Source organism: Protomyctophum bolini (assembly GCF_963924005.1).
Source record: "Protomyctophum bolini genome assembly, chromosome: 12".
Classification (NCBI taxonomy): Eukaryota; Metazoa; Chordata; class Actinopteri; order Myctophiformes; family Myctophidae; genus Protomyctophum; species Protomyctophum bolini.
Window position 1 is genome coordinate 27,089,430 of NC_137873.1, and position 22,630 is coordinate 27,112,059.

The 22,630-nt window shown below is 44.0% G+C and overlaps 2 protein-coding genes across 4 annotated transcripts; both read left to right on the forward strand.

Moving 5' to 3' along the window:
- Positions 1-494: 494 nt before the first annotated feature.
- On the forward strand, positions 495-7,120 carry fam110b (family with sequence similarity 110 member B). Of its 3 annotated transcripts, XM_080777345.1 has the most exons (4): positions 703-992; positions 2,364-2,544; positions 2,680-2,770; positions 3,149-7,120. In XM_080777345.1, the coding sequence occupies exons 1-4, from the start codon at positions 840-842 to the stop codon at positions 4,050-4,052; spliced, it is 1,329 nt and encodes a 442-aa protein (XP_080633471.1). In that variant the 5' UTR covers positions 703-839; the 3' UTR covers positions 4,053-7,120. The 3 variants fall into 3 exon arrangements, with proteins under 3 accessions (XP_080633472.1, XP_080633473.1, XP_080633471.1); XM_080777346.1 differs by having other exon boundaries at positions 495-992; positions 2,364-2,770; XM_080777347.1 differs by having other exon boundaries at positions 495-965; positions 2,364-2,770.
- Positions 7,121-12,637: 5,517 nt separating this feature from the next.
- On the forward strand, positions 12,638-19,990 carry atg10 (ATG10 autophagy related 10 homolog). Its single transcript, XM_080778057.1, has 8 exons — positions 12,638-12,697; positions 13,185-13,303; positions 13,709-13,855; positions 15,761-15,941; positions 16,174-16,271; positions 17,410-17,507; positions 17,858-18,015; positions 19,864-19,990. Exons 2-7 carry the CDS (start codon positions 13,187-13,189, stop codon positions 17,967-17,969), a joined length of 753 nt encoding a protein of 250 aa, XP_080634183.1. The 5' UTR covers positions 12,638-12,697; positions 13,185-13,186; the 3' UTR covers positions 17,970-18,015; positions 19,864-19,990.
- The last annotated feature ends 2,640 nt before the right edge of the window (positions 19,991-22,630 follow it).

Consider the following 22,630-nt stretch of genomic DNA (forward strand, 5'->3'; position numbering starts at 1 on the left):
CTCTCTCTTTCCTCTAATCTTTCTCCTGCACTCACTTCTTACTTGGATATTATTTCCTTCCGCGGGGCCAAACTGTCCCCTACACACATCCCACCACCTCACGTCTTTTAGCTAACGACTAGTAAAGGCCAAAGCTTTGTTTGGTTAATAGAAACTGTGATAAACTAAACAAGTTTCACTTGTCTGTAATAAATAGTATTGACACGGCAGCAATAGCACAATAGTATTTAATGTGACACACACACACACACACACACGCACGCACACACACACACACACACACACACACACACACGCACGCACGCACACACACACACACACACACACACACACACACACACTCGTTAAATTAATAGAAAGTATTGTTTGCTACTTTGATATTTGGTACAGTACTTACTTGTGGTACCATACTGCATTAATACGAGACATTCATCCGATGAGTGCAAAGTCTCCGCTGTTACCAAGGGTGTGTCTGAGCTACAAGGTGATGCTTATTTTTACACACGGATACTGTCACGGAGCAGGCTACACGCACACGCACACATACACACAGACTCACGCGCACACAGCGCAGCGTGCGTGACCAAGGCAGGAGCCGGCACTTAAATACTCTCTGGTTCCAGCTGTCTGGGTCCCTCCTCCCACAAGCACAGCCATGTGGAGCGCAGGAGGGCTCGGCTCTTCATAGACACCCCTCCTCTCCACCCTCCTCTCTCCACCTTCCCCCCCCCCCTTTTGTGTCTTCATGTTTTGGGGGTCTCCCGGCGCCCCCGCCCTCCGTCGAGCCTCCCACGACGCCCGCTGCCACCACGGCCGCCCCCCCCAGCCGCCTTGTTGCCATGCCGACGGAGACACTGCAGGCTCCAGCCCTGGCAGATAGCAAGGCCCCGGGCCCGGCCGCGCCCTACAGCTCTGCGGTGCCGCTCCGCATCCTCAACAAGGGCCCAGAGTACTTCAGGAGACAGGTGGGCAGTGCGGGCGCTGTCCCCTGGGTGCGTGATGAAGCCGCATTATCCTTGTTGTTGTTGTTGTTGCTTTTAGGGATGCACCGATTGGACATTCTTGGCCCATACCGATGTTTAAAATTACAATTTAGCCGATTACTGATATCGATTTATTAGGGGGTAGAGGCATGATTGGCTGCCTCTACTGTTTATTTAGTTTGCTGTTTTTATTTACCCCCTTTGTGCCAGGGAAACAAATACATTTTCAATACATGTTCAGAATCTACAGCTTGGTAGGCTACAACTAACCAACACACCAACATATCCAACGCAAAATGTATGCTTATCAACAACAGATAAACATCGGTTAATGTCAGTTTTATTTGCCGATACCGATATTGACCGATAACGGCAAATATGGGCTGATACCCTTATGTGGCCGATACATCTGTGCATCACTAGGGCTGATACCCTTATGTGGCCGATACATCTGTGCATCACTAGGGCTGATACCCTTATGTGGCCGATACATCTGTGCATCACTAGGGCTGATACCCTTATGTGGCCGATACATCTGTGCATCACTAGGGCTGATACCCTTATGTGGCCGATACATCTGTGCATCACTAGGGCTGATACCCTTATGTGGCCGATACATCTGTGCATCACTAGGGCTGATACCCTTATGTGGCCGATACATCTGTGCATCACTAGGGCTGATACCCTTATGTGGCCGATACATCTGTGCATCACTAGGGCTGATACCCTTATGTGGCCGATACATCTGTGCATCACTAGGGCTGATACCCTTATGTGGCCGATACATCTGTGCATCCCTAGTTTTTTTTCCATACTGTTACTGTCGGGCAGAAACCTGCATATTTCAGGATTCAAATTACATATTTGAGAAATTGCAAATCCACAAACTCAAAACATGTCTCATCGCAACACATTTTGAACCTCGGGTCTGCTATTTTTGCTTTGTTTCATTTGAATCCTGAAAAGTAACGGTTTTGTACATAATTTATGAGGTTTCAATCCGACATCAGCGATATAAACACATTCGGCTGTTGAGCATATAAGGTTGTGAGTGCTACCATTCCACTCTTTGAAGTGTGGACGTTTGGAATTCTAAGATCGTATTTTATTAACAATTAAGATTGAACTCCTCTGTTTTACAACTGTAAGCTTGACAGAAACGGTTCTAATAGAAGTGTTTTTCATTTTGTAAATGACTGTAAATTGTCACAAAATTAGAGGTGGAAGTACTTATGATAATGTCAATATGAAGGAATAATCATAGATCTTATTCTTCACTAAAGTCTAAATAGGACTAAAACTAAATGGTGTTTTATTAAAAAGACTAAGACTAAATCAGAATTTGCTGTCAAAATGAACACTGATTGTATTCTACTGTAGGTTGAGACCAACCCAAAGCGCCTCAGTGCGGTGGAGAGACTGGAAGCCGACAAGGCCAAGTATGTCAAGAGCCACGAGGTCATCAATGCCAAACAGGAGCCAATCAAGCCCCCTGTCCTGGCCAAGCCCCCTGCCCTCCTCGCTAAGAGGGGCTCTGGGATTGGAGGAGGAGGAAATGGAGGTGGGACGTCGTTCAAAGCGTCCAATAATAACGCAAAGTCGGACACGTGCGCCACGACAAGTGGCGCCGGCAGCAAACGAGAGAATTTAAACCTGGAGATCCTGAAAAACCTCCTTAATTCCTCCTCCCCCTCAGGGGCGGGGTCTGACGGGCTGGGGGGTGGGACCAAGAGTGCCGTGCTGATGCGGTCATCAGGAGGCGGGGCCAGGAGCTGGACACCATCACGGTAATGATTTGGGATGACAATTAATTGGAATAATTGTAACATTATTACTACCGGTACTGTTATTTTGTTAAGTGACTCAAAATTCCATCACTAAATGTGGCCTTAAAGTGCCGTGATTTTTCCCCCTAAAACATGATCATCAGGTAATCCTACTATGATTATATTAGGAGTGTACAGAAAGTGTTAAAATTATGCCTCGTCCAGAGCTGTGTGTTGTATGATAATGGGGGAGGGGGTTGGGGAGAGGAAACAAATCTTTAAAAAAAAAGAAAATTCCATCATTAAATGTGGCCGTAAACATGGCATCTTGTGTATTTGACAACATCTAGTGTCACGATGCTGTCTTCATTTTTACAGTTTGTTTTTCTGTCCCACTAGGATGCCGTTGACCTACAGATCCACCATGACGCTCAACGATCCACCGCTAGAAGCCCCCAGCCCGAGCACCTCCCACTCGCTACGGTCCTTCTCCCACTCGCTCAAAGTCCCGCCCGTCAACGGTGGGGGTCGCCGCAGCCCACTGCAGGGCTGTAACCTCAACCTGAGCAGGAGAGTGCTGGACGAGAGAGGAGGTGTTGAGGGAGGACTCTTCAAGGAGCGCTCTCTCTCTCCTCTGCCCCCGCTCCTCACCTCCCACTCATCCTCTGACCTCCTGCGGCTCTGCAACGGCAAGCCGCTCCGCGTCGCCCGGTCGAGCAGTTCCTCCGCGCCTCCCCTTCCCCCGAAACCCAACCCCGCGACCCTGCCTCCTCCTCCCCTGTCCCTGTCCCTGCCCGCCGCTCGCCTGCCTAAGTCGCCCTGCGACAACGACACCCCTCAGTCGCTGCCCTGCGAGCGCGGGGACCCCTCGCTGAACGACCCGAACTTGGAGCTCGAGCTGGGCTCGTCCGTGACCCGGCGGCCTTCCCTGCACCGCTCCAAATCGGACCTGTCGGACCGGTACGCACGGGCGGGCGCCGACGTGGAGCGCTTCTTCAACTACTGCGGGCTGGACCCCGAGGAGCTGGAGGCAGTCGGCCCCGAGAGCTTCGCGCGGGCCAACTCGGACATCGTCAGCCTCAACTTCCGTTCGGCGTCCATGATCTCGTCGGACTGTGATCGGTCGGAGAGGCACTCTTCCAACGAGGGCCTGTCGGACGGGGACGAGGGCGATGACGAGGAGGAGGAGGCTGGAGAGCGCGTGCCCTACGGGATCTCGGCCGTGGAGCGCAACGCCAGGGTCATCAAGTGGCTGTACAGCATCAAGCAGGCCAGGGAGACGCAGAAGGTCTCCCACGTGTAAGGGGTAGGGTTCGGCAACTTGAATGGACCGGAAAAACTGCTGGAAAGGTTTCTACGTTTGGATGGCTGGTGGGACAGACAGATGAGGAAGACTTGAGACTAAAATTGGACAGACGGATTGGATGGGAAAGTCTCTTATTTGTTGGGAACAAAATGAAAGGGAGACCGGGTATTGCATTGTCTTACTACAGCAGCATAGACAGCCAGACAGAACAGAAACTTCCCACGTTTAGACAGTAACAGAGATAGATAGACACCAACATGTCTACTACTCTAACTGTAACTGACAGTCACATGGACATGGACACAAAGATTGTATATGGTTTACTTCAAATATGATGGACACATGGAAAAGCATGTTTCTAAACAGACAGGCAGACATGAGGACATCCCTGTATCTATAACGGACAGTCATACACAGTAATGAAAAACACATTTTCTTTGTTTCCTTTTCTTTATTTTTTTAAGAACAAATGGGCCCGTTGGACAAACAAATGGACTCTCTTTATTTGAGATAGACAAAAACAGAAGGATATGGGACTTAAGTACAAAGCCCAACTAGCAACCCATTTAACACAAAATTTGACAGTATGACGCCACAAAAGCACTTACTATATGATCGACACATTTGAACAACAAAGAACAAGATGCATTTCATTGCATTGAATTGCTTTTTACAAGGTGAACAAGGCAATGTGTCATTTTAAATGGCCTGCCACGCTCAAAAGCTTGGAGAAAGATCCCATGACACGCACAAGTTGACACCGAGCTCAGCCCGTTTTGTCAAAACACACAATTATCTTTGGACAATCAGCAATGCTGGCACACTGAGTGACTTTTAAGGAACTTGACTGTATGAACAGAAAATCAGATTTGGTTTCTAGAAAGAATATATAGTTGCTATATATTAATTGGGGGGGGGGGGGGGGGGGGGGTGATGAGCTACCTGGACGCGCAAATGGCAACGACGGTGGAAATGATGACAATGACTAACGTTGACGTGCAAAATGTTGAGAACAGTTTTGACATGTTCAGCCAGAGTCTGCAAATGCTATAACCAGGCACTGGTTTGGGTTGACAGAGGAAGGAGAAGGGGACATTGTTATGGTGTTGTTATGGTGTTGTGTCGAATTAACACACATACACACAGATACATACACATGCTCATTGCTCACACACTCATGCTCAGCTGCTCCCAAACACATGCCTATTGCATAGTCACTTTGTCACTTGTTGACTCAATCTCTCCCTCACACATTACAGCAGCTACTGTAGCCGAGAGTCCATCAGAGAAGGTCACACATTGTAGGGTCATGTTTAGAAGCTTAAATAGCTACAGTACGTACATTGCTTTCAACAGAGATAAGGATTATCAACCAACATGGGCTCCATAGAATTGTTTCCCTGAGACATTTTGTGAAAAGGATTAGTATTTGTATGTGATGCTAACAATGATACCAGTAGTGTGAAAGATCTCTTAAGCAGCCATCAGCAAAGCCCTAAGCATTCGCAACTCGATATATCCTCAATTCATGTAATGAGAAGTTGAACAAACGGGTATGGCCTGTTCATTGATAGTGGATTCTACGTCCTATATGCAGACATAACCATGGTTATAGTCTTTGCTGAAATTTCCCATCCAGATTTGAGCAAAACAATCTGTGTGTCATGGCCTTTATGGTTTCCAAAGCAGTGTTTTTCAACGAACAGCCCACGACCCAGAAAGTAGGTCATTCCAAATTATACCAGATGACACCGGTTCAGGAACATCATTGTTACCTGGTATATAATATGTGGTTGCAGTTCCATAGAGGAGGTCAAATGTGAATGAAAATACTGACAAAAACGCACAATGGACGCTCTCTCACAGTTTGTTTTATTTCCCAAACACACGGCTAGTACCAGCAGCAAGTTGAAGAACACTGTTGTTTTTTTCAAGAAGGGACGGTCTTGCAGGTTCCCTCCGATTTTACTTCACGCAGCAGCTCTCACTCTTTCTCTGTCTATGGCTGTCTCTCCATTTCCTCGTTGGTCAGTCAGTGCCTGTTTTGTTGAAGTCCAAGTATTTTCTTTCCTTTCACATATTCTTTGAAAGCGAGTTGCCGCTAAATAGTTGAATTAGTTGGGGCTTGTGCGGCACCATGGCACCCACCGTCAAATAACTCTTCCTCTTCTGGTCTCCTTCCTCTGTCTGTACAAGGTGGTGACATATCTCAAGGCCTGAAGCCATATTTTAGTGTGAATGCAGCGCCTCAGTCATGCATCCACCAAGTGTCCATGTGTCTGTCTGTTCTGTGCTTTAGCTCTTCTCTCGTCTCTGTGTGTGTCACAGCAAAAATCAAGACTGGGCTCAGGTCGCTTTCAGTTCAGACAAGTCCGGAAATAACAAAGAAAATGCATTTCACATGCATAGTTTTGGCAGATGTTCTCATGGCATATTTGCTGTTTGAACTGTTCCTGAATTGAAAGCGAATTGAAGTTGACTTCTAAACCTTGACCCCCACCCCCAGGCTGTAGAAGCATGGTACAGTCCCCCACCCCTCCTCCCACAAAATAAAGACATACCTTCTGTTATCATGGAGTACCTGATTTGGGTACACCCCTGCTCCCATGTCAGGGAGACCCCACTGCTTCACTCTCTCAGCATTAATGGTGATGTCTTTCCAGCTGCATCTTCATCATGCTTGGCTTTTCTACATGTTTTTATTTTATTTTATTTTTTTGAGGGCAGATGAGTTCTTCTGTGGTACTTTGTTTTGTTTTAACTGTGTAAATGCTGTAAGAAGAAAATGTATATATATTATATGTATGATTTTTGAAAACAAAGTGTTCGATTTTATTTTATTTTTGGAAGGTTTACGTGTTTCAAGAGTATGAACAACAACAAAAAAAACTTTGTTTTCTCTGCCTCTGAACAAATCCCGGGGCAGAATCGTTCTGAGGACTTTTCGTGTTGACTGTGGAAACTGTTACAATTTGCTCGATTAAAAACCGTATTCACGTTTCTTTTCTTTCTTTACTTTTTTCTTTTTGCATTCTTTCAATAAATGGCTTGTTTTGCCATCTTTTGCCAATGAAGTCTTGACATTATTTGCATTGATCTACAGCAAAGTTTATCAGCCAATTCAGCAGCACCCAATGGCCATTGGAAGATAAAGTGTAAAAAAGAAAATGGTAAAGAAAAAAAGGTGTCTCGTTCCCACATCATGTAGACATAGCGAATTGAGATGTTTGTTATGAGATTGAATCCATTCCATTGCTTGTACAGTACTATGTTATCTGCTTTAGTTTAAGCTAAGCTTCAGTCTCTCTTGTATTTCTGATTCTTCTATCTAATTCCAATCAGGAAATCTGCCTTCCCATGTAAGGAAATTAACATGACTTGGCATACAGGGCCAGTCCTATTCCAAACTTCCTCAACTGCCATTGTGGGCCAGCAGCACTTCGTTGGTGGCACTAAAGAAACCGCATCTGAAGTTAAACGAATTCAAATTTACTTGCCCTTATAATGTGATGGTTGATGAAGCAGGTCATAACTGGTAATTTGGAAACATAAGATGGACATCATATACCAAGAGTAGGCTAAGAGGACAGCTTGGCTACTGATAAAGAAAGGGGACCAATGGTCCATAAAAATCATTATTTGCTAAGCTCTCTAGCTGTCAAAGCAACACCAAGCAAAGCAGTGCAAGCATGGGCCGTGTGTGTGTGTGTGTGTGTGTGTGTGTGTGTGTGTGTGGGGCATGGACCACATAATGCCGATGTCACAACAAGACCCTGGAGAGCTTCCATATTGGATGCAGCCCACAGCACATCCTGGGCCTCACCTGACATGATAGTGTACGCCGCGGCCTCATACTGAGATGATGGCGAAAACAAACTGCCGAAGTATGGCGGCTACTATCACCCAGCACCAACTGTGCTGGCTTGGACATGTGATCCGAATGCCTCAAGACCGACTTCCCCACAGATTGCTGTATGGCCAGTTACATCATGGCCGGCACCTGGCAGGGGGGCCGAAGAAGAGGTACAAGGACCAGCTGAAGACTTCATAGTCCGGCAGCCAACAGGCTTCTTTTGTTTAAAGTGCAAAATTTGGTATAGTCTTTTTTATTGGCCTAAAACAGTGATACTCAACCTCAGGCCCGCGGGCCACATCAGGCCCGCGGGACCATTATGACTGGCCCACCAATGAAAATCTAAAAAAAAAGAAGAAAAAGAAATCTGCAAAATGAAATAAAAATAAATAAATCTGAATGAAGTTATCTTTAATTACATTATTATAAGTAATACTATTAGAGTTGTACTATTACTCGAACGAAAATAAAAGCTTGAAATTTGGTTTCAGCCAAGCATGCAACCAGATGGACAATCTGATATATACTATGTTAGCGTAATTTATATAAATTCCCATCTATTCTGTGCTAAAGACTATTTAAAAAACACTGGTCATTATCCATATAATTTATTGATGCTCAGAATTAAAGAACAATGAACTTGAACTCATGAACTGTGAAAGTACTATGAGACCTTCCTTACTCCTGCCTAGAACACCCATTAGTGTGGTACGAGGCGTATTTCCGTAGGATTTTTTTGCTAAAAGTGATTTTTTTGCTTTTTTGGCTTTCATAGGGACCAAAAAGTCTGAAAATGATGGGGTTCAAATTTTCCCGACCCCGACCCCTTTTTTGGGGGGTCATATATTTTGGGACCTCCCATAATAGTACGCCAGACAATGAATGTCCGATTTTCATAATATTAGTGTTGTTTTATAGGTTTTTTCATATTCTGAGTTGATTTCTTACACTTTGAAAGTAGCCAGAATAATATTTTCTGACTTTTGGTTGGGGTCTTTCTTCACCCGGGACCCCCGGACTCATCTCAGTACTCATTACACATTACATTCCTCGCTCTGCTCCTGTTCCAGAACAATGTCAAATTAGATAATAATTTAAGCATTACATTTTTTTGTAGCTGGTCACTGATTACAAAAATGAATGGTAGCTAATACCAGGGGTCTTCCACAGGGGGTCCGGGACCAGTTTTTCCCCTATTAGTGTGGTACGAGGTGTATTTCCGTAGGATTTTTTTTGCTAAAAGTGCTTTTTTTGCTTTTTTGGCTTTCATAGGGACCAAACTGTCAGAAAATGATGGGGTTCAAATTTTCCCGACCCCCACCCCTTATTTGGGGGGGTCATATATTTTGGGACCTCCCATAATAGTACGCCAGACAATTAATGTCCGATTTTCATAATATTAGGGTTGTTTTATAGGGTTTTAAATATTCTGAGTTGATTTATTACACTTTGAAAGTAGCCAGAATTATCTTTTCTGACTTTAGGTTGGGGTCTTTCTTCACCGGGACCCCCCGGACTCATCTCAGTACTCATTACATTCCTCGCTCTGCTCCTGTTCCAGAACAATGTCAAATTAGATAATACTTAAAGCATTAAAAGCTTTTGTAGCTGGGCACTGATTACAAAAATGAGTAGTAGTTAATACCAGGGGTCTTCCACAGGGGGCCGGGACTAGTTTTTCCCCTATTCTTGCACCCATATATACAGATTTGCAAGTATTTCGTATTAGAATATCTTGCGTTTATGTAAAGTACTTAATAGTTTATTAGTATTCTACCATTATTGTTGACAGATGTTACTGCAGGGAATAAAGGTATTGCAACTTCTCACTTTGGGCATGCAGAATTATTTTGTATTTCACACACTGCACTCACACTAACAACACAACACACACACACACACACACACACACACACACACACACACACACACACACACACACACACACACACACACACCTATCCTCTTAAAGAGCCCATGGTCAATTATGCCTACAATACATTATTTGCAGGATCTATTCATCTTCGTCATCATCATCTTGAATGTCCTCCCTAATAGTGTTGACACAGTCTCCACCATAGCATTTGCAGAGAGGAGTGCAAGGCAGGTTATTGTTTGAGCAGCTGCACCGTCCCTTGCAACCTGCTTTGCAACCACATTTGATGAGCTCAAGTATTGCTTTTGGAGCAGGGAGGGCAAGACACCTGACTGGAACATACCCTCCACTATCTGAATTCCATCCATTATGTTCGATTGGTGGAAGCTCAGGGCAATTTGGCAGGTATGAATGACTTATCCCGCATTGTGACGTAGTTGGCACAGAGGATATGTGGTAGCAGTGCAGCACGAGTTGGAGGTAGCATCTCACCCTCCAAGTTCTTTGACCGGAATAGTTCCTATCTGAGTAATGGCAAGGTTGTTGGACCTTTTGGACTATAAACACGGCATGCAAAATGCTCCAATGACTCCAATGGTGATGGAAGCTTGCCGTTAACAAGCTCAGGAGGAATGGAACCCATTCCAAGGTCCTTGAAGCAATTAATGGCAGGATCATCATCATCATCAAGCCTCAAGTAGGCATTGACCCATGTCTTCTTGGAGATTCCAACTAAGTTTCCTCCCCAGTCAGCACCAGAAAAATTGTGTAAGCCCAGGAAAATTGTGTAGGCCCAGGAAGAATGTCATTTCTTGCCCCATCTGACACAAGCGCTGATGAAACCAGACTCTTCAATGGTGTGTTCTCTTTGAACAGATTGCCTCCACAGTGCAACTCAATCAATTTACATTGCTTGAGAGCATTTTCTCTTGACCACAATGCAATCTCTCCTGAGAGCTGATAATGTTCTTTCCTTGAAGACCTGGAAGCTTTTGGGAAGCTGTTGAGGTACTGATTCACTAGACCAGAAAGATGAGGTGTGGTAGTGACTAGTCGGTCCAGAGCTGCTTCATCTCTACTGAGTCCAACCATCCCACCATGTCCCTTTAGCTTCTTGATTTCCTGCTCAAGGGCTTGATCTGTGAAGAGATGAGTGAACGGTATCTCTGACTTTGCCAGTTGCCACCACAAATTCACCTGACTTCAGTGCGTTCCATGTTTCTGGGTCATCCTGTTCAAGAGCGTTCAAGAGCGTTCATTTGGGCAAGATAGTCGAGCATATTTAAGGAGATCACGAGCAAAGAAATACTTGATGAGTTCCTCTAAGGATGACAAGTAGCCCTCCCAGTCACCTGACCGACAACAGAAAGAGAAAAGAGAAAGACAGCAGCAGCCTGGCTGATGTTGGCTGATCTTTATTTAGCAGCAATATTTGCTACACTTGGGTCTGAGGCACCTTACTTTGAAAATAGCTGATCTACAAGCTCAAACTACAACCTTGTAGATCAGCTATTGTTGGCTAAAGTTCTCCTTGGAAAAGGGATGGTATGGTTCAAGTGGTTTAATGTAAAAAAAGAAAAAAAGTTCCTATCCCACAATGATTTGGTGGGCCCCTGTATAGTAACTCTGAGGACCCCCTAGGGGTCATGGGCCCCCTGTGGAAGACCCCTCGTATTGGCTACTAACATTTTTTTTATATCAGAGCCCAGCTACAAATACTTTTATGCTTCATTTATGATCTAATTTGACAATATTCTGGAGCAGGAGCAGAGCGAGGAATGTAATGAGAACTGGAATAGGCCCAGGGGTCAGTACGGGAGGTCCCAGGTGAGGAAACACCCCTACCAAAAGTCAAAAAAGATTCTTCTGACCACTTTAAAAGTTTAAGAAATCAACTCAGAATGTTTTAAAACATACAAAACAATTCTAATATTATGAAAATCGGACATTAACTGGCTGGCATACTGTTCTGGGAGGTCCCAAATAGATGACCCCCCCAGAAACGGGGTGGGGGTCGGGAAAATTTGAACCCCATCATTTTCTCATAGTTTGGACTCTATAGAACCAAGATCTGCAAAAAAAACAATTTTAGCACAAAAATCCTACGGGAGCTGTTTTTTTGACGCCTCGTACCACACTACATGCTTTAAGACTGAAAGGCCTAAGGGTTCAAAGTGTGAAAGAGCCTGTTGCCTAGAAGAAGCCCACAAATAATGTATTTGCTTCCATCTAGTGGTTGTTGGGGGATACAGCATACTAAAATATATTCAGGTTTTGGTACCAGGTATACTATTTGTATAAGATATGTGCTTATACATTCCTTGCTATAATAATACATAGGCTACGTATAGAATTATTTTTGATATTATTATTTTTACTACTAAGAACAAGATGATCTGGTTTGTTTAACAAAACAAACAAAAAACTGCTGTGACGTTGTCACCCAGCCCAGGAGTATATTAAAGAAGGAGATGTCACACAAGACCCCAGAAGCATAGACAATCCATGCACAAAAGAACACACACTAGATGGAATACATTGGAGATACACTATCTGGGCCTGGGACGGTTCCGCAGAACTGTGCTAGTAAATACTACATACAATAACAAAATAATAGAAATAAAAATAAATAATAGAAAAATAATGAAGCAGACCAGGGTGAGACAAGTAGGAAACTATAGTCTCTAGCATCCTTGAATTAGGAATATTTGTCTAATAGAGTCAGTGAGTTAATTAATACTAGGCCTACTTAATACTTATCTACCCCGATCGAGTGACGTGCTATACAACCATGCGTACAACGTCGACCTCTCCTTCTTCAACACTCCTCGGTAACCCGGAAAAGAAACAAAATTGCCTGCCATAAGTAACGAATATCTCTCAGTCGTTCAAAATCGCTCCTCTCCGCAGTAAGTAAGTACCACACTGCAGCAAATAAATGAACATTGAAATATATTTCGTTCTCTGGTGGTTCCTCCACCGTCGCCACGTTTCCACACGGATTGTGTGTGCACTGTGCAGTCATGCAGTGGCAAACGTAGAGACTCAGAGAGATGTTTGTTGTGTCTGACAATGACAGACAGCCAGGACACAGCATCATTCCATATGACAATGAATGTGTCTGACTGACAGCCAGGACACAGCATCCATATGACAATGAATGAATGGCCTTGTATAGCCATGGTTCACATGACTCTCATGATGTTCATGACAGTCAATGTTCCAAGGCTAGGTCTTGTACACAAACAAACCCTCCATAAAATGAACAATCAGACATTTGGCAAATTATATTTAATTATGGACTCATTCTAATTGCGAACTCACTACATTGTATCCACAACATGGACATCCCGGGTGGGTGATTGACAGATTGACAGTTAACCTTTCTGCCTCCTGTCAGTCATGTCATCAGAGATGAACAGCAGTGTTCTGGATGAGGAGGCATTCATGCGATGCTGCCAGCTCTTCCTGCAGCTCTCTGACAGTCTGGGAGACGGCTGGGTGTGGGAACAGGTGGAGGTGAGCACTCTGACAGTCTGGGTGTGGGAACAGGTGGAGGTGAGCACTCTGACAGTCTGGGTGTGGGAACAGGTGAAGGTGAGCACTCTGACAGTCTGGGTGTGGGAACATGTGGAGGTGAGCACTCTGACAGTCTGGGTGTGGGGACAGGTGGACTCTCAGAGTTAAATTAACATTGATTTTACAATATAAATTGGGGGTCCAAGATAGAAATGCCATTAAATGGGGGTCTGTAGACTAATATGCATGTCAAACTGGGGGTCCTTGAAATAAAATGTGTTGAGAATCACTGTGTAAAAATCTTCTCTTATGAGGGTCCCTGGAATATCTTTTCAAATGGGGGGTCCGCAGGCTAAGGAGAAGATGTGTGAATGATGTCACTAACTGTCCTGTCCTGTGGCACAGGGCTCCGCAGAAGGCTACATGAGGAAGACCACGACGAGAACAGTCTTCATGCAGTCCAGCCCTGAAGGAGACCCGGAGACAGACAGACGGACAGAGGAAGAAGACCCAGGGACAGACAGACGGACAGAGGGGGACCTGAAAGAACAGGTGGGACACCAGCAGAGTAGAGAAACCATGAGAAAAAAAAAGAAATCTTGAGTGATCGGATAGTCAATCATCCAGTCAGACTTTTTTTTACATGCAAATTCGTATGAGATTAAGACCTGAGGTGAATTGTACAAATGCCTCTCAAACCCCCATCTGGAATTGTTTCGTCTTCTTCCTAGAAGAGAAGATTTGTGTAAAATATATATATATATATATATTAAATAATACAACATTTTCAAGGATTTTGTTTTTTAAGTTCGAAAATAGCAGATGTACAAGCTTTCAGCACAGCACAAAGTGACACGCTGTGACCTTGTAGATCTTCTAAACCAGGGGTTCCCAAACTTTTTTGGACCAGGTACCCCTTTTGGGGTAGATATTTTTCCAGGTACCCTCTCATCCTCGCAACACGGATAACAATATATTTACAACCACAAGCAGTGTTTCCTGCAGGAAAAAGCTTTGGCATGGTGCTGGGCACAGGCCGCAATTTTGATTAATTAATTAATTAATTAATTAATTAATTAGATTCATTAATTAATAAGATTAATACATTAAGATTAATTTGTATTATTGCTCTTGTATTGCTATTGGAGACACTGGGGGGACACTGGGCAGGCACTGAGGAGGCACTGGGGAGGCACTCAGGGGCACACTGGGGAGGCACACTGGGGAGGCACTCAGGGGCACACTGAAAAGTTTGGGAACCACTGCTTTATGAAGCAGTGGGGTCCCCGGACCCCACTTTGGGAACCACTGTTCTAAACCAGTGGTTCCCAAAGTGGGGTCCGGGGACCCCCAGGGGTACCTGAGGGAGTTCCAGGGGGGACCCATCTATTTTGTTTTAAACCCATCTATAGTGTTTAAAGCTAAATGTAGACGTCTACATTTAGACGTCTACATTTAGACGTCTACATTTTGTTCATGTTCATAAAGTGCTAAAGTGTTTAAAGCAGTGGTTCCCAAACTTTTTCATGTCAAGGACCCCCAAATTGACACTACTTAGCCCGTGGACCCCCATTTGAAAAGATATGCCAGGGACCCCCATAAGAGAAGACGTCTACATTTAGACGTCTACATTTAGACGTCTACATTTAGACGTCTACATTTTGTTCATGTTCATAAAGTGCTAAAGTGTTTAAAGCTAAATGTAGACGTCTACATTTAGACGTCTACATTTTGTTCATGTTCATAAAGTGCTAAAGTGTTTAAAGCTAAATGTAGACGTCTACATTTAGACGTCTACATTTTGTTCATGTTCATAAAGTGCTAAAGTGTTTAAAGCAGTGGTTCCCAAACTTTTCAGTGTGCCCCTGAGTGCCTCCCCAGTGTGCCTCCCGAGTGCCTTCCCAGTGCCTCCCCAGTGTGCCCCTGAGTGCCTCCCCAGTGCCTCCTCAGTGCCTGCCCAGTGTCCCCCCAGTGTCTCCAATAGCAATACAAGAGCAATAATACAAATTAATCTTAATGTATTAATCTTATTAATTAATGAATCTAATTAATTAATTAATTAATTAATCAAAATTGCGGCCTGTGCCCAGCACCATGCCAAAGCTTTTTCCTGCAGGAAACACTGCTTGTGGTTGTAAATATATTGTTATCCGTGTTGCGAGGATGAGAGGGTACCTGGAAAAATATCTACCCCAAAAGGGGTACCTGGTCCAAAAAAGTTTGGGAACCCCTGTTCTAAACCACTTCTTCTAAATCCTAAGAGCTTTCTGAAAAAACATATTTCGCTATATACCTGTATATAGATACTAGATAGATCATAGATACCGGTAGATGGATAGATAAAATCTAAAATATCACAGATGCTTCCCCGGTTTTAATGCTTCCACCATCTGTGCATCTGTGGTTGTAGATTTATTGCAGAGAGATTTATCTCTCTCTCCCTCTCTCTCTCCACAGATGTGTTTTTCTTCTTCAGTCTCATCAGATGATGCAGTTGACACCAGAGATGATGATGAGGATGATGATGGTGTGTGTGTGCTAGCGCAACACTGCAGCACAGTGCTTCAATATGAATATCACGTCCTTTACTCCTGCAGCTACAGCACACCTGTTCTCTATTTTAGAGTCTCCACTCTGGGTCAGTTGTGTGCATGTTTGTATGCATGCGTGCGCGTGAGTGCATGTGCACGTGTTTGTGTGTAACTGTGTGTGTACTGTATATGCGTGCGCGCATTTTTATATTGATTAAATATGAATCAATTAACCACTTACCGGTAAGCGTTATTTTATACTTTGTCAAGTGTGAAAATAGAACATCTACAAACTCACGATTAACCGTTGATCCCCTAATGTGTTGTGTTTGCTGTCAGGTGGTAAGAGTCTCTCTCTGGAGGAGGTGTGGAGATCTGTTCATCCCAGCTACAGACTCAGAGTGCAGCACAGCCCGCTGAACACCATCACACAACAGGTACGTCTCATCTCTTCTCATCTGTTACTGTTTACTACTGTACTTCTCCTTTCATTTACAAGTTACAACATTGATTCTCAAGCTTTTTAATTTCAGGGATCCCCAGTTTAACTCTAAGAGTGTACTATAAACCAAATACACTCAAGAGTTACCAATCATTTAGCCGGGGGACCCTTCAATTACTCCTGGGGGGTCAAAAGTCAAAGTCATACGATTTGTCACACACGTTACCGCAGTGAAATTTGTTCTCTGCATTTGACCCATCTCTTGGAGCAGTGAGCCGCAGCCAAGGAGCGGTGAGCTGCAGCCGTGCCACACTCGGGAATTGTTTGATTAGTAGTCTGAAAGGTGTCCCTAGGGTAGGTACCCTCACAAAAACATGTAGTAATCCTGGTCTCTAAACTGCCTCCCCCTGGCCAGCCGGGGCGCCTGATGGAGGGGAAAGGAACTGGTTGGAATAACGTGTTCCTTCCACGCGCTACGTCCAACCAGGGAAACTCCCCCCTGTCAAGTGTAAAGGAGCAACTTGGACACTCAAGCATGAAGGAAGCATGAGTTAAGTCCGTTGCTCTCCCCAGGTTGGCGGAGGGTGTGTAGAGCCCAGGATCACATTAGATGATTGACACAGGGGTGAAAAATGGGTTACAAAATCGTGGGATAAAAATATATATATTAAAAAAAGAAAGGTGTCTGAGAAGACTCTTTATTTTCTTTTTCTTTTTCTTTTTCTTTTTCTTTTTCTTTTTCTTTTTCTTTTTCTTTTTCTTTTTCTTTTTCTTTTTCTTTTTCTTTTTCTTTTTCTTTTTTCTTTTGTACTTTTAGTCAAGACCTGAGGACCTGATTCTACAAAATAATGTATTCTAAATCCTAACAGTTTTCTGAATAACGTTTCTATATGTTCTATATCAGTGGTGTTCAAACATTTTCATCTCAAGGACCCCAACAATTATGTGTGTGTTTGGCTGCCGACCCATGTCTCAAAATATGTTGGTCCAGGGACCCCCAGAAGCAAAGATTTGAGTTAAAAACTTTCGCTGTGAAAGAGTGTAGTCACGGCCAGGAGGCGAACCGGAACCTATGAATCCTGAGGCGCGTACGTTACCAGTCGGCTAAAGAGTGTGATTGTTCTTCCTGATAGGAGCATCCATTTCTGGGCCAGTCCTTCTTCGTCCTCCACCCGTGTCGAACGGAGGAGTTCATGAGGCCGGTGATGCAGGCAGCTCTGCTTGAACAGAGGTTGGTCTCCCATCTTTCTTTTGCACCCGTACTGATCAGTATTATTAAAGGGTTGAATTTCTAATTCTGAGTACCGGTAATCATTGCTGTTTCACTCTGAGGAAGATGAAAGTCTAAATGTTAAGCTGGTCAACAGACCGTCCCGCCTGTGGTGACCCTCCGGGGTTATTCTGGGTCTTCATCCAATCAGAACAGAGAAGCCATTTATCAGCTTCAATTTGAGCGTGTCGTGCCACGCTGCGAGCTTGTACGTCTGCTGTTTTTGAACAGTTTTGAAGAATCTTGAAAGTGTGAGAAAAGCTGTAGAATCGGCCTTGGGTCTTAATGGTGTGAGTTGTTTTGTTTTTCAGACGGGTGAACTACGTGGTGACATGGCTGAGCATAGTAGGGCCAGTGGTGGGTCTGGACGTCCCTCTGAACTACTCACTGCAGTCACCTCCTCCAGAGACCACGCCTGGCTGACACCCGCAGGCAGGAGCATGTCCTATCGGACACAGAGAACAGAAAGGTAACGTGCACAGAACTCGCTTGTCTCTACTGCGGCCACGCATAGAATGAATATATCGATGAATATATCGATGATCCGTCGTTTGAAGAGGGACGCTCCTATTGCGAACTGAGACGTCGACAAATAAATCAAGATTCTGTCAAGAATCAAGAATTAACCTTTTTCTTTTAAACTCAAAGTGAACTCGCATAGTGGTTTCTCGGGTCGGTTTTGGACCAAAGAGAAGTCAAGAACACACGACAAACAAACACGTCCCTGGGGTAGACATTAAGGGAAATTCCGGGCCAGTGGATTTTCAAGATCACTGGCCCCACCATTATAACCACTGACCCGGAACATTCGTCAGAAGCTCTTTTTTTTGGACGTCCTGGATACATTAAATTATTTAATTTTTCATGCTTTAAAATCCTTGTTCATTTCAACAATTTCTGTTTTCGATGATGAAACGGGGTGCATGGATTATGGACCTGCATGCATATTTTATGAATTGTCAACTGGTGAAGTGTGTAATACCAAGTGTCACCAGTAGACGTCGCCTTCTCATTTTGATCTTCATGCCTCATGGTGAAATGTCTCATATTGATTGAGCATTCATCACTACCACCACATATCCATATCCATCCTCTTATCTCTATACCGGTATTTCTATATATCTCTTATGTCTGTTTGTCTCAACCTCCTCCATGCCCTTATAGCTCTTCCAGTGAGTTTCCAAATGTCTATTTCCATCAGTGGTCATTAAGTAGCAGTTGGTAGGAGTGTGGACTGAGTAAGGGACAGGCTGATGAATTGGCTGTGCCATCCTCGCTAGTCGGAGCTACTATTAATAGAGTGCTGCTGTTACGTATAGACACAGAATGAAGCAGGCACTTTGAAACCTTATCTCCTTTCCCACATGCTCAAAACTAATTTCCCTACGATTGAGCCTGTGGCCTTTTGTGGACATTTACCTGAGGAAATGTGTTATTATAAAGCGTGTTCGTTTCTCGTCACAACTGTCGGAAGCAATTTAAGGGTCTCTCGATAGGCAGCCGTAACCATTCATTTTATACTTTAACTATTCAAAGAAATAGCAGATATACAAGCTCATAGCACGTCACCTTGTGCTGTGCTATATAAGCTTGTAGATCTGCTATTTTAGAAAAAGAATCAACATTTGTGCAATTTTTTTAATATCAAACATCTAATCCTCTAATGTTTGCTTCTGGGGCCCTGAAACAACATATTTTGATGGTGGTTGGCGTTCTGTTTTTTGGGGAATCAGCCTCAGCCTGGGTTAAGCTCTTCAAATCCTAAACGTAACCAGTGCCTGTGCACTGTTGTCCTGATATATTTACAGAGAAAGGTGGGTGGGGGGGTATAATTGTGCTCACTTGTATTTTTAGGTCAGTCATAATGGTTATGGGATAGGTAAATATTGCATTTATACAGACAGACAGACAGATCTTTTCTTTTCTTAGATCCTGGTCATCCATGAATGAATTACATAATGTATGTGAGACAGTCACATCCTCGCATCGTCTGTGACAGAGTTCTGAGCACAGGGAGATGAATGGGGTCAGAGCCAGTTCTCTTTACAGCTCAGAGAAACACAAGGTTCATATGGAGTTCCACATACATTATATACCACGTCCATTCAATGCCTTTCTACTTATCATAATGGAGATGATGCGATGAATAGGCAAGCAACAATAAAGCATTCCAGCTTTCATATGTTTGATATCTAAACTCTCCACCATGAAGGGGAAAAACACAGCACCCTAGCCATTTAAACCCTATTATACTTTTGTTTCTGTCTTTCTCTATCTCTTTCCACCTTTATTTTTATTTTTCTGCCTTTATTGATAGGATGAAAGTAGTCTGAGGAAATGGGGAGAGAGATGGGGGTGAAGACACGTGTGGCAAAGGCCGACAGGATCAGGAGTCGAACCCGCGGCACACTGGCTCAGCAGCCTAGTTGCCCAGTCGGTTGAGACCTTTCCACCTTTCATGTACGACAAACAATTTATCCCACTTCTTTAGACCTGTGATGTGACAATAAAGTTGAGTTGAACGGAGGATCTATCTTTTTTTAAATATTATTAATGGTGCATTTATTATAGTGCCTTTTATTCAAGGTGGTTTACAATGTGCATTACATTCACCCAGTCACACAGCAAACCATGCAAGGCACCAACCTGCTCATTGGGAGCAATTAGGGGTTCAGTGTCTTGTTCAAGGACAGTCCACCGGTTCCCAGGCAGGCGATCTACCTCCTGAGCCACTGCTGCCCCTTAGACCCCCTGGGCTGTATTTTGCGTGTCTTAAGTACCAGGTCTTATTACTTAACTTAAGACCTGGAGGCGTGGTCAATGCTCTTTGGCCACTCAGAATAGCCAAATGGCATTGATCACACCTCCAGGTCTTAAGTTAAGTAATAAGACCTGGTACTTAAGACACACAAAATACAGCCCCCTATCTCATAGACATCATGAACGCGTACACAGAATAAACGCCACAAAGGAATTGTTGATTCAGCATGTTTACCCACCCGGAATGTGCTATAATAAAATTGCCAAACAAGTCATAAGGGCAATACAACGATCGTAAAAAAAAAAGAGAAGAAATTGCTAGTTTTAAAAGCAATTACAGCACACAGATAGTACAGTAGGTTGTACAGTAAATGGCAATCTGGAATGGAGCCAAGGTTCATCAGGTTCAGACAGAGCTGCAAAGACATTTGGTCACTGTGCCAAAGGCGACTTGTGGCATCATCTCATTATCGTATAATGATGTCATCTTGCTTGGAAACAAACTGGCTGGATATAAGAACTTATGGCTTTTCAATCCAACTTATTTGGGCATTGAGTGAAAGAGGAGTGGTCGATCAGCCTGTATTGACTAAGCTCTCTTCCTATGGCACCTCTGGGAATTTGCAAGAGGGGCCGAGGCACTTAGGATATTAAACTAGATGCCAACTTTAGGGCCAAGGCTTTTAAGTGATGCCATCAATTAAGCAGCATTGTGCGCATGGCACATGTCTGGCAGCAAAGTCAGATGTTGGGGGCAATCTAGGTAAGAAAAAGCTACCCTTGCCAACCAGTGAGGTAATGCGTCTAACGCCGAAGCTCCACTGCAGCCATCGGGCGTCCGTCAGCGTCGCGCCATCGTCCACGCAGGGAATGTTCCCTTTTTAATCAAGGAAGGGTGCTCCACTGCCGACTGTTGCGTTTGGACGGCGTCTGGACGGAGCCGCCCATTTGTCCCAGGTCATTTTGTGATGCAGTCCAAACAAAACGCGATGCAACGCATTCAGTGGAGCCCCGGCCTAACTGCCACTGGTACTAACTGATAAGCAACTAGACTAGTCTTCAAAAGCCCCAGTAGTAATAGTGAGAGATCCCTTGAAGGCAGTGCTTCCCCACAACCCCCCTACAACCAACCAGTCTGAATTGATTTGACATTTCTATCCTTAGAGCCCTGCACACTTTCACTAGCTGACATGTCGTTCCTGAGCGTAGCAGTGAAGGAGGGTCTTGGGGGTCACTCAAATGGCTTTATGGCATCAAAGTCTGAGGAAGGTCCGGAGTGACCGAAACGTTGCTTCATTAAATAAGAAAATACTTATGTACAAATACACAGTGTGCGGGTGTATTCTATTGCTTTCATTAATGGCATCAAAGTCAAAAGAGAGTCAAAGTCATACGATTTGTGTCACATGTTACCGCAGTGAAATTTGTTCTCCGCATTTGACTCATCTCTTGGAGCGGTGAGCCGCAGCCAAGGAGCGGTGAGCTACAGCCGTGCCGCGCTTGGGAATCATTTGATTAGTAGATTTGGCATCAATCCGTCCGTTACCTTTTGAGATATCGTTTGTGCAAGTGGACATTTTGGCCTAAGAGTAACTAAAGGAAATGCCATGTGATTGCCAAAATGAGTACAGTTCATCTTCCAGGGAGCATGAAGGTGTATGACACATTCCATGGAAATGTAGCCTGTAGTTTTGGCCATATCCTGTATCACACTGATTCCCAAAACCTTTGGCCTGTAACCCAAAAGACAAATTAGACATTTTCCCGGGACCCAAATGAGTGAAAATAGCCGATCTACAAGCCCACAAGCGCCGCGTTTTCACTACTTTTTAATCATTTGTTTTCTAATTTATGGAATTTCTACGATTTTTATTTTATTTATTCAAGAAATTACTTAGAAAAATCATTTTATTTGGTATTAATTCATAAAAACGTTAGATTTTTTGTCTAGAAACCAGTGCGTATCGGACCAAAGTGTTTAAAGGGCCAACAGATAGATAGACATCCCTGCTGATAGTGAGACTGAAGACCCAAAACAACCTCACTCTTGTCTCGGCTGCATTCACTGTGCTGTATTTGGCCAGTCAATACTTCATTGTTCCAACTTAAGCTGGCAGCATACCTCAAAAGAAGTCATTTTCTTCTGCCTGCCAACGTGAACAAGTTCTCTGCAGACAAAATTGTGTTATACTCGATGCGGCTGATGAGTGTGAGATCCGTTTTGGCCCAGGCAGGGTATAGACCAGGGGGGCAGTCGGACAGATATTTTGTGAAGCCACTAAGGAAATCGGGACTTCCTGAAAGTTCATATAATGGCCTGTTGT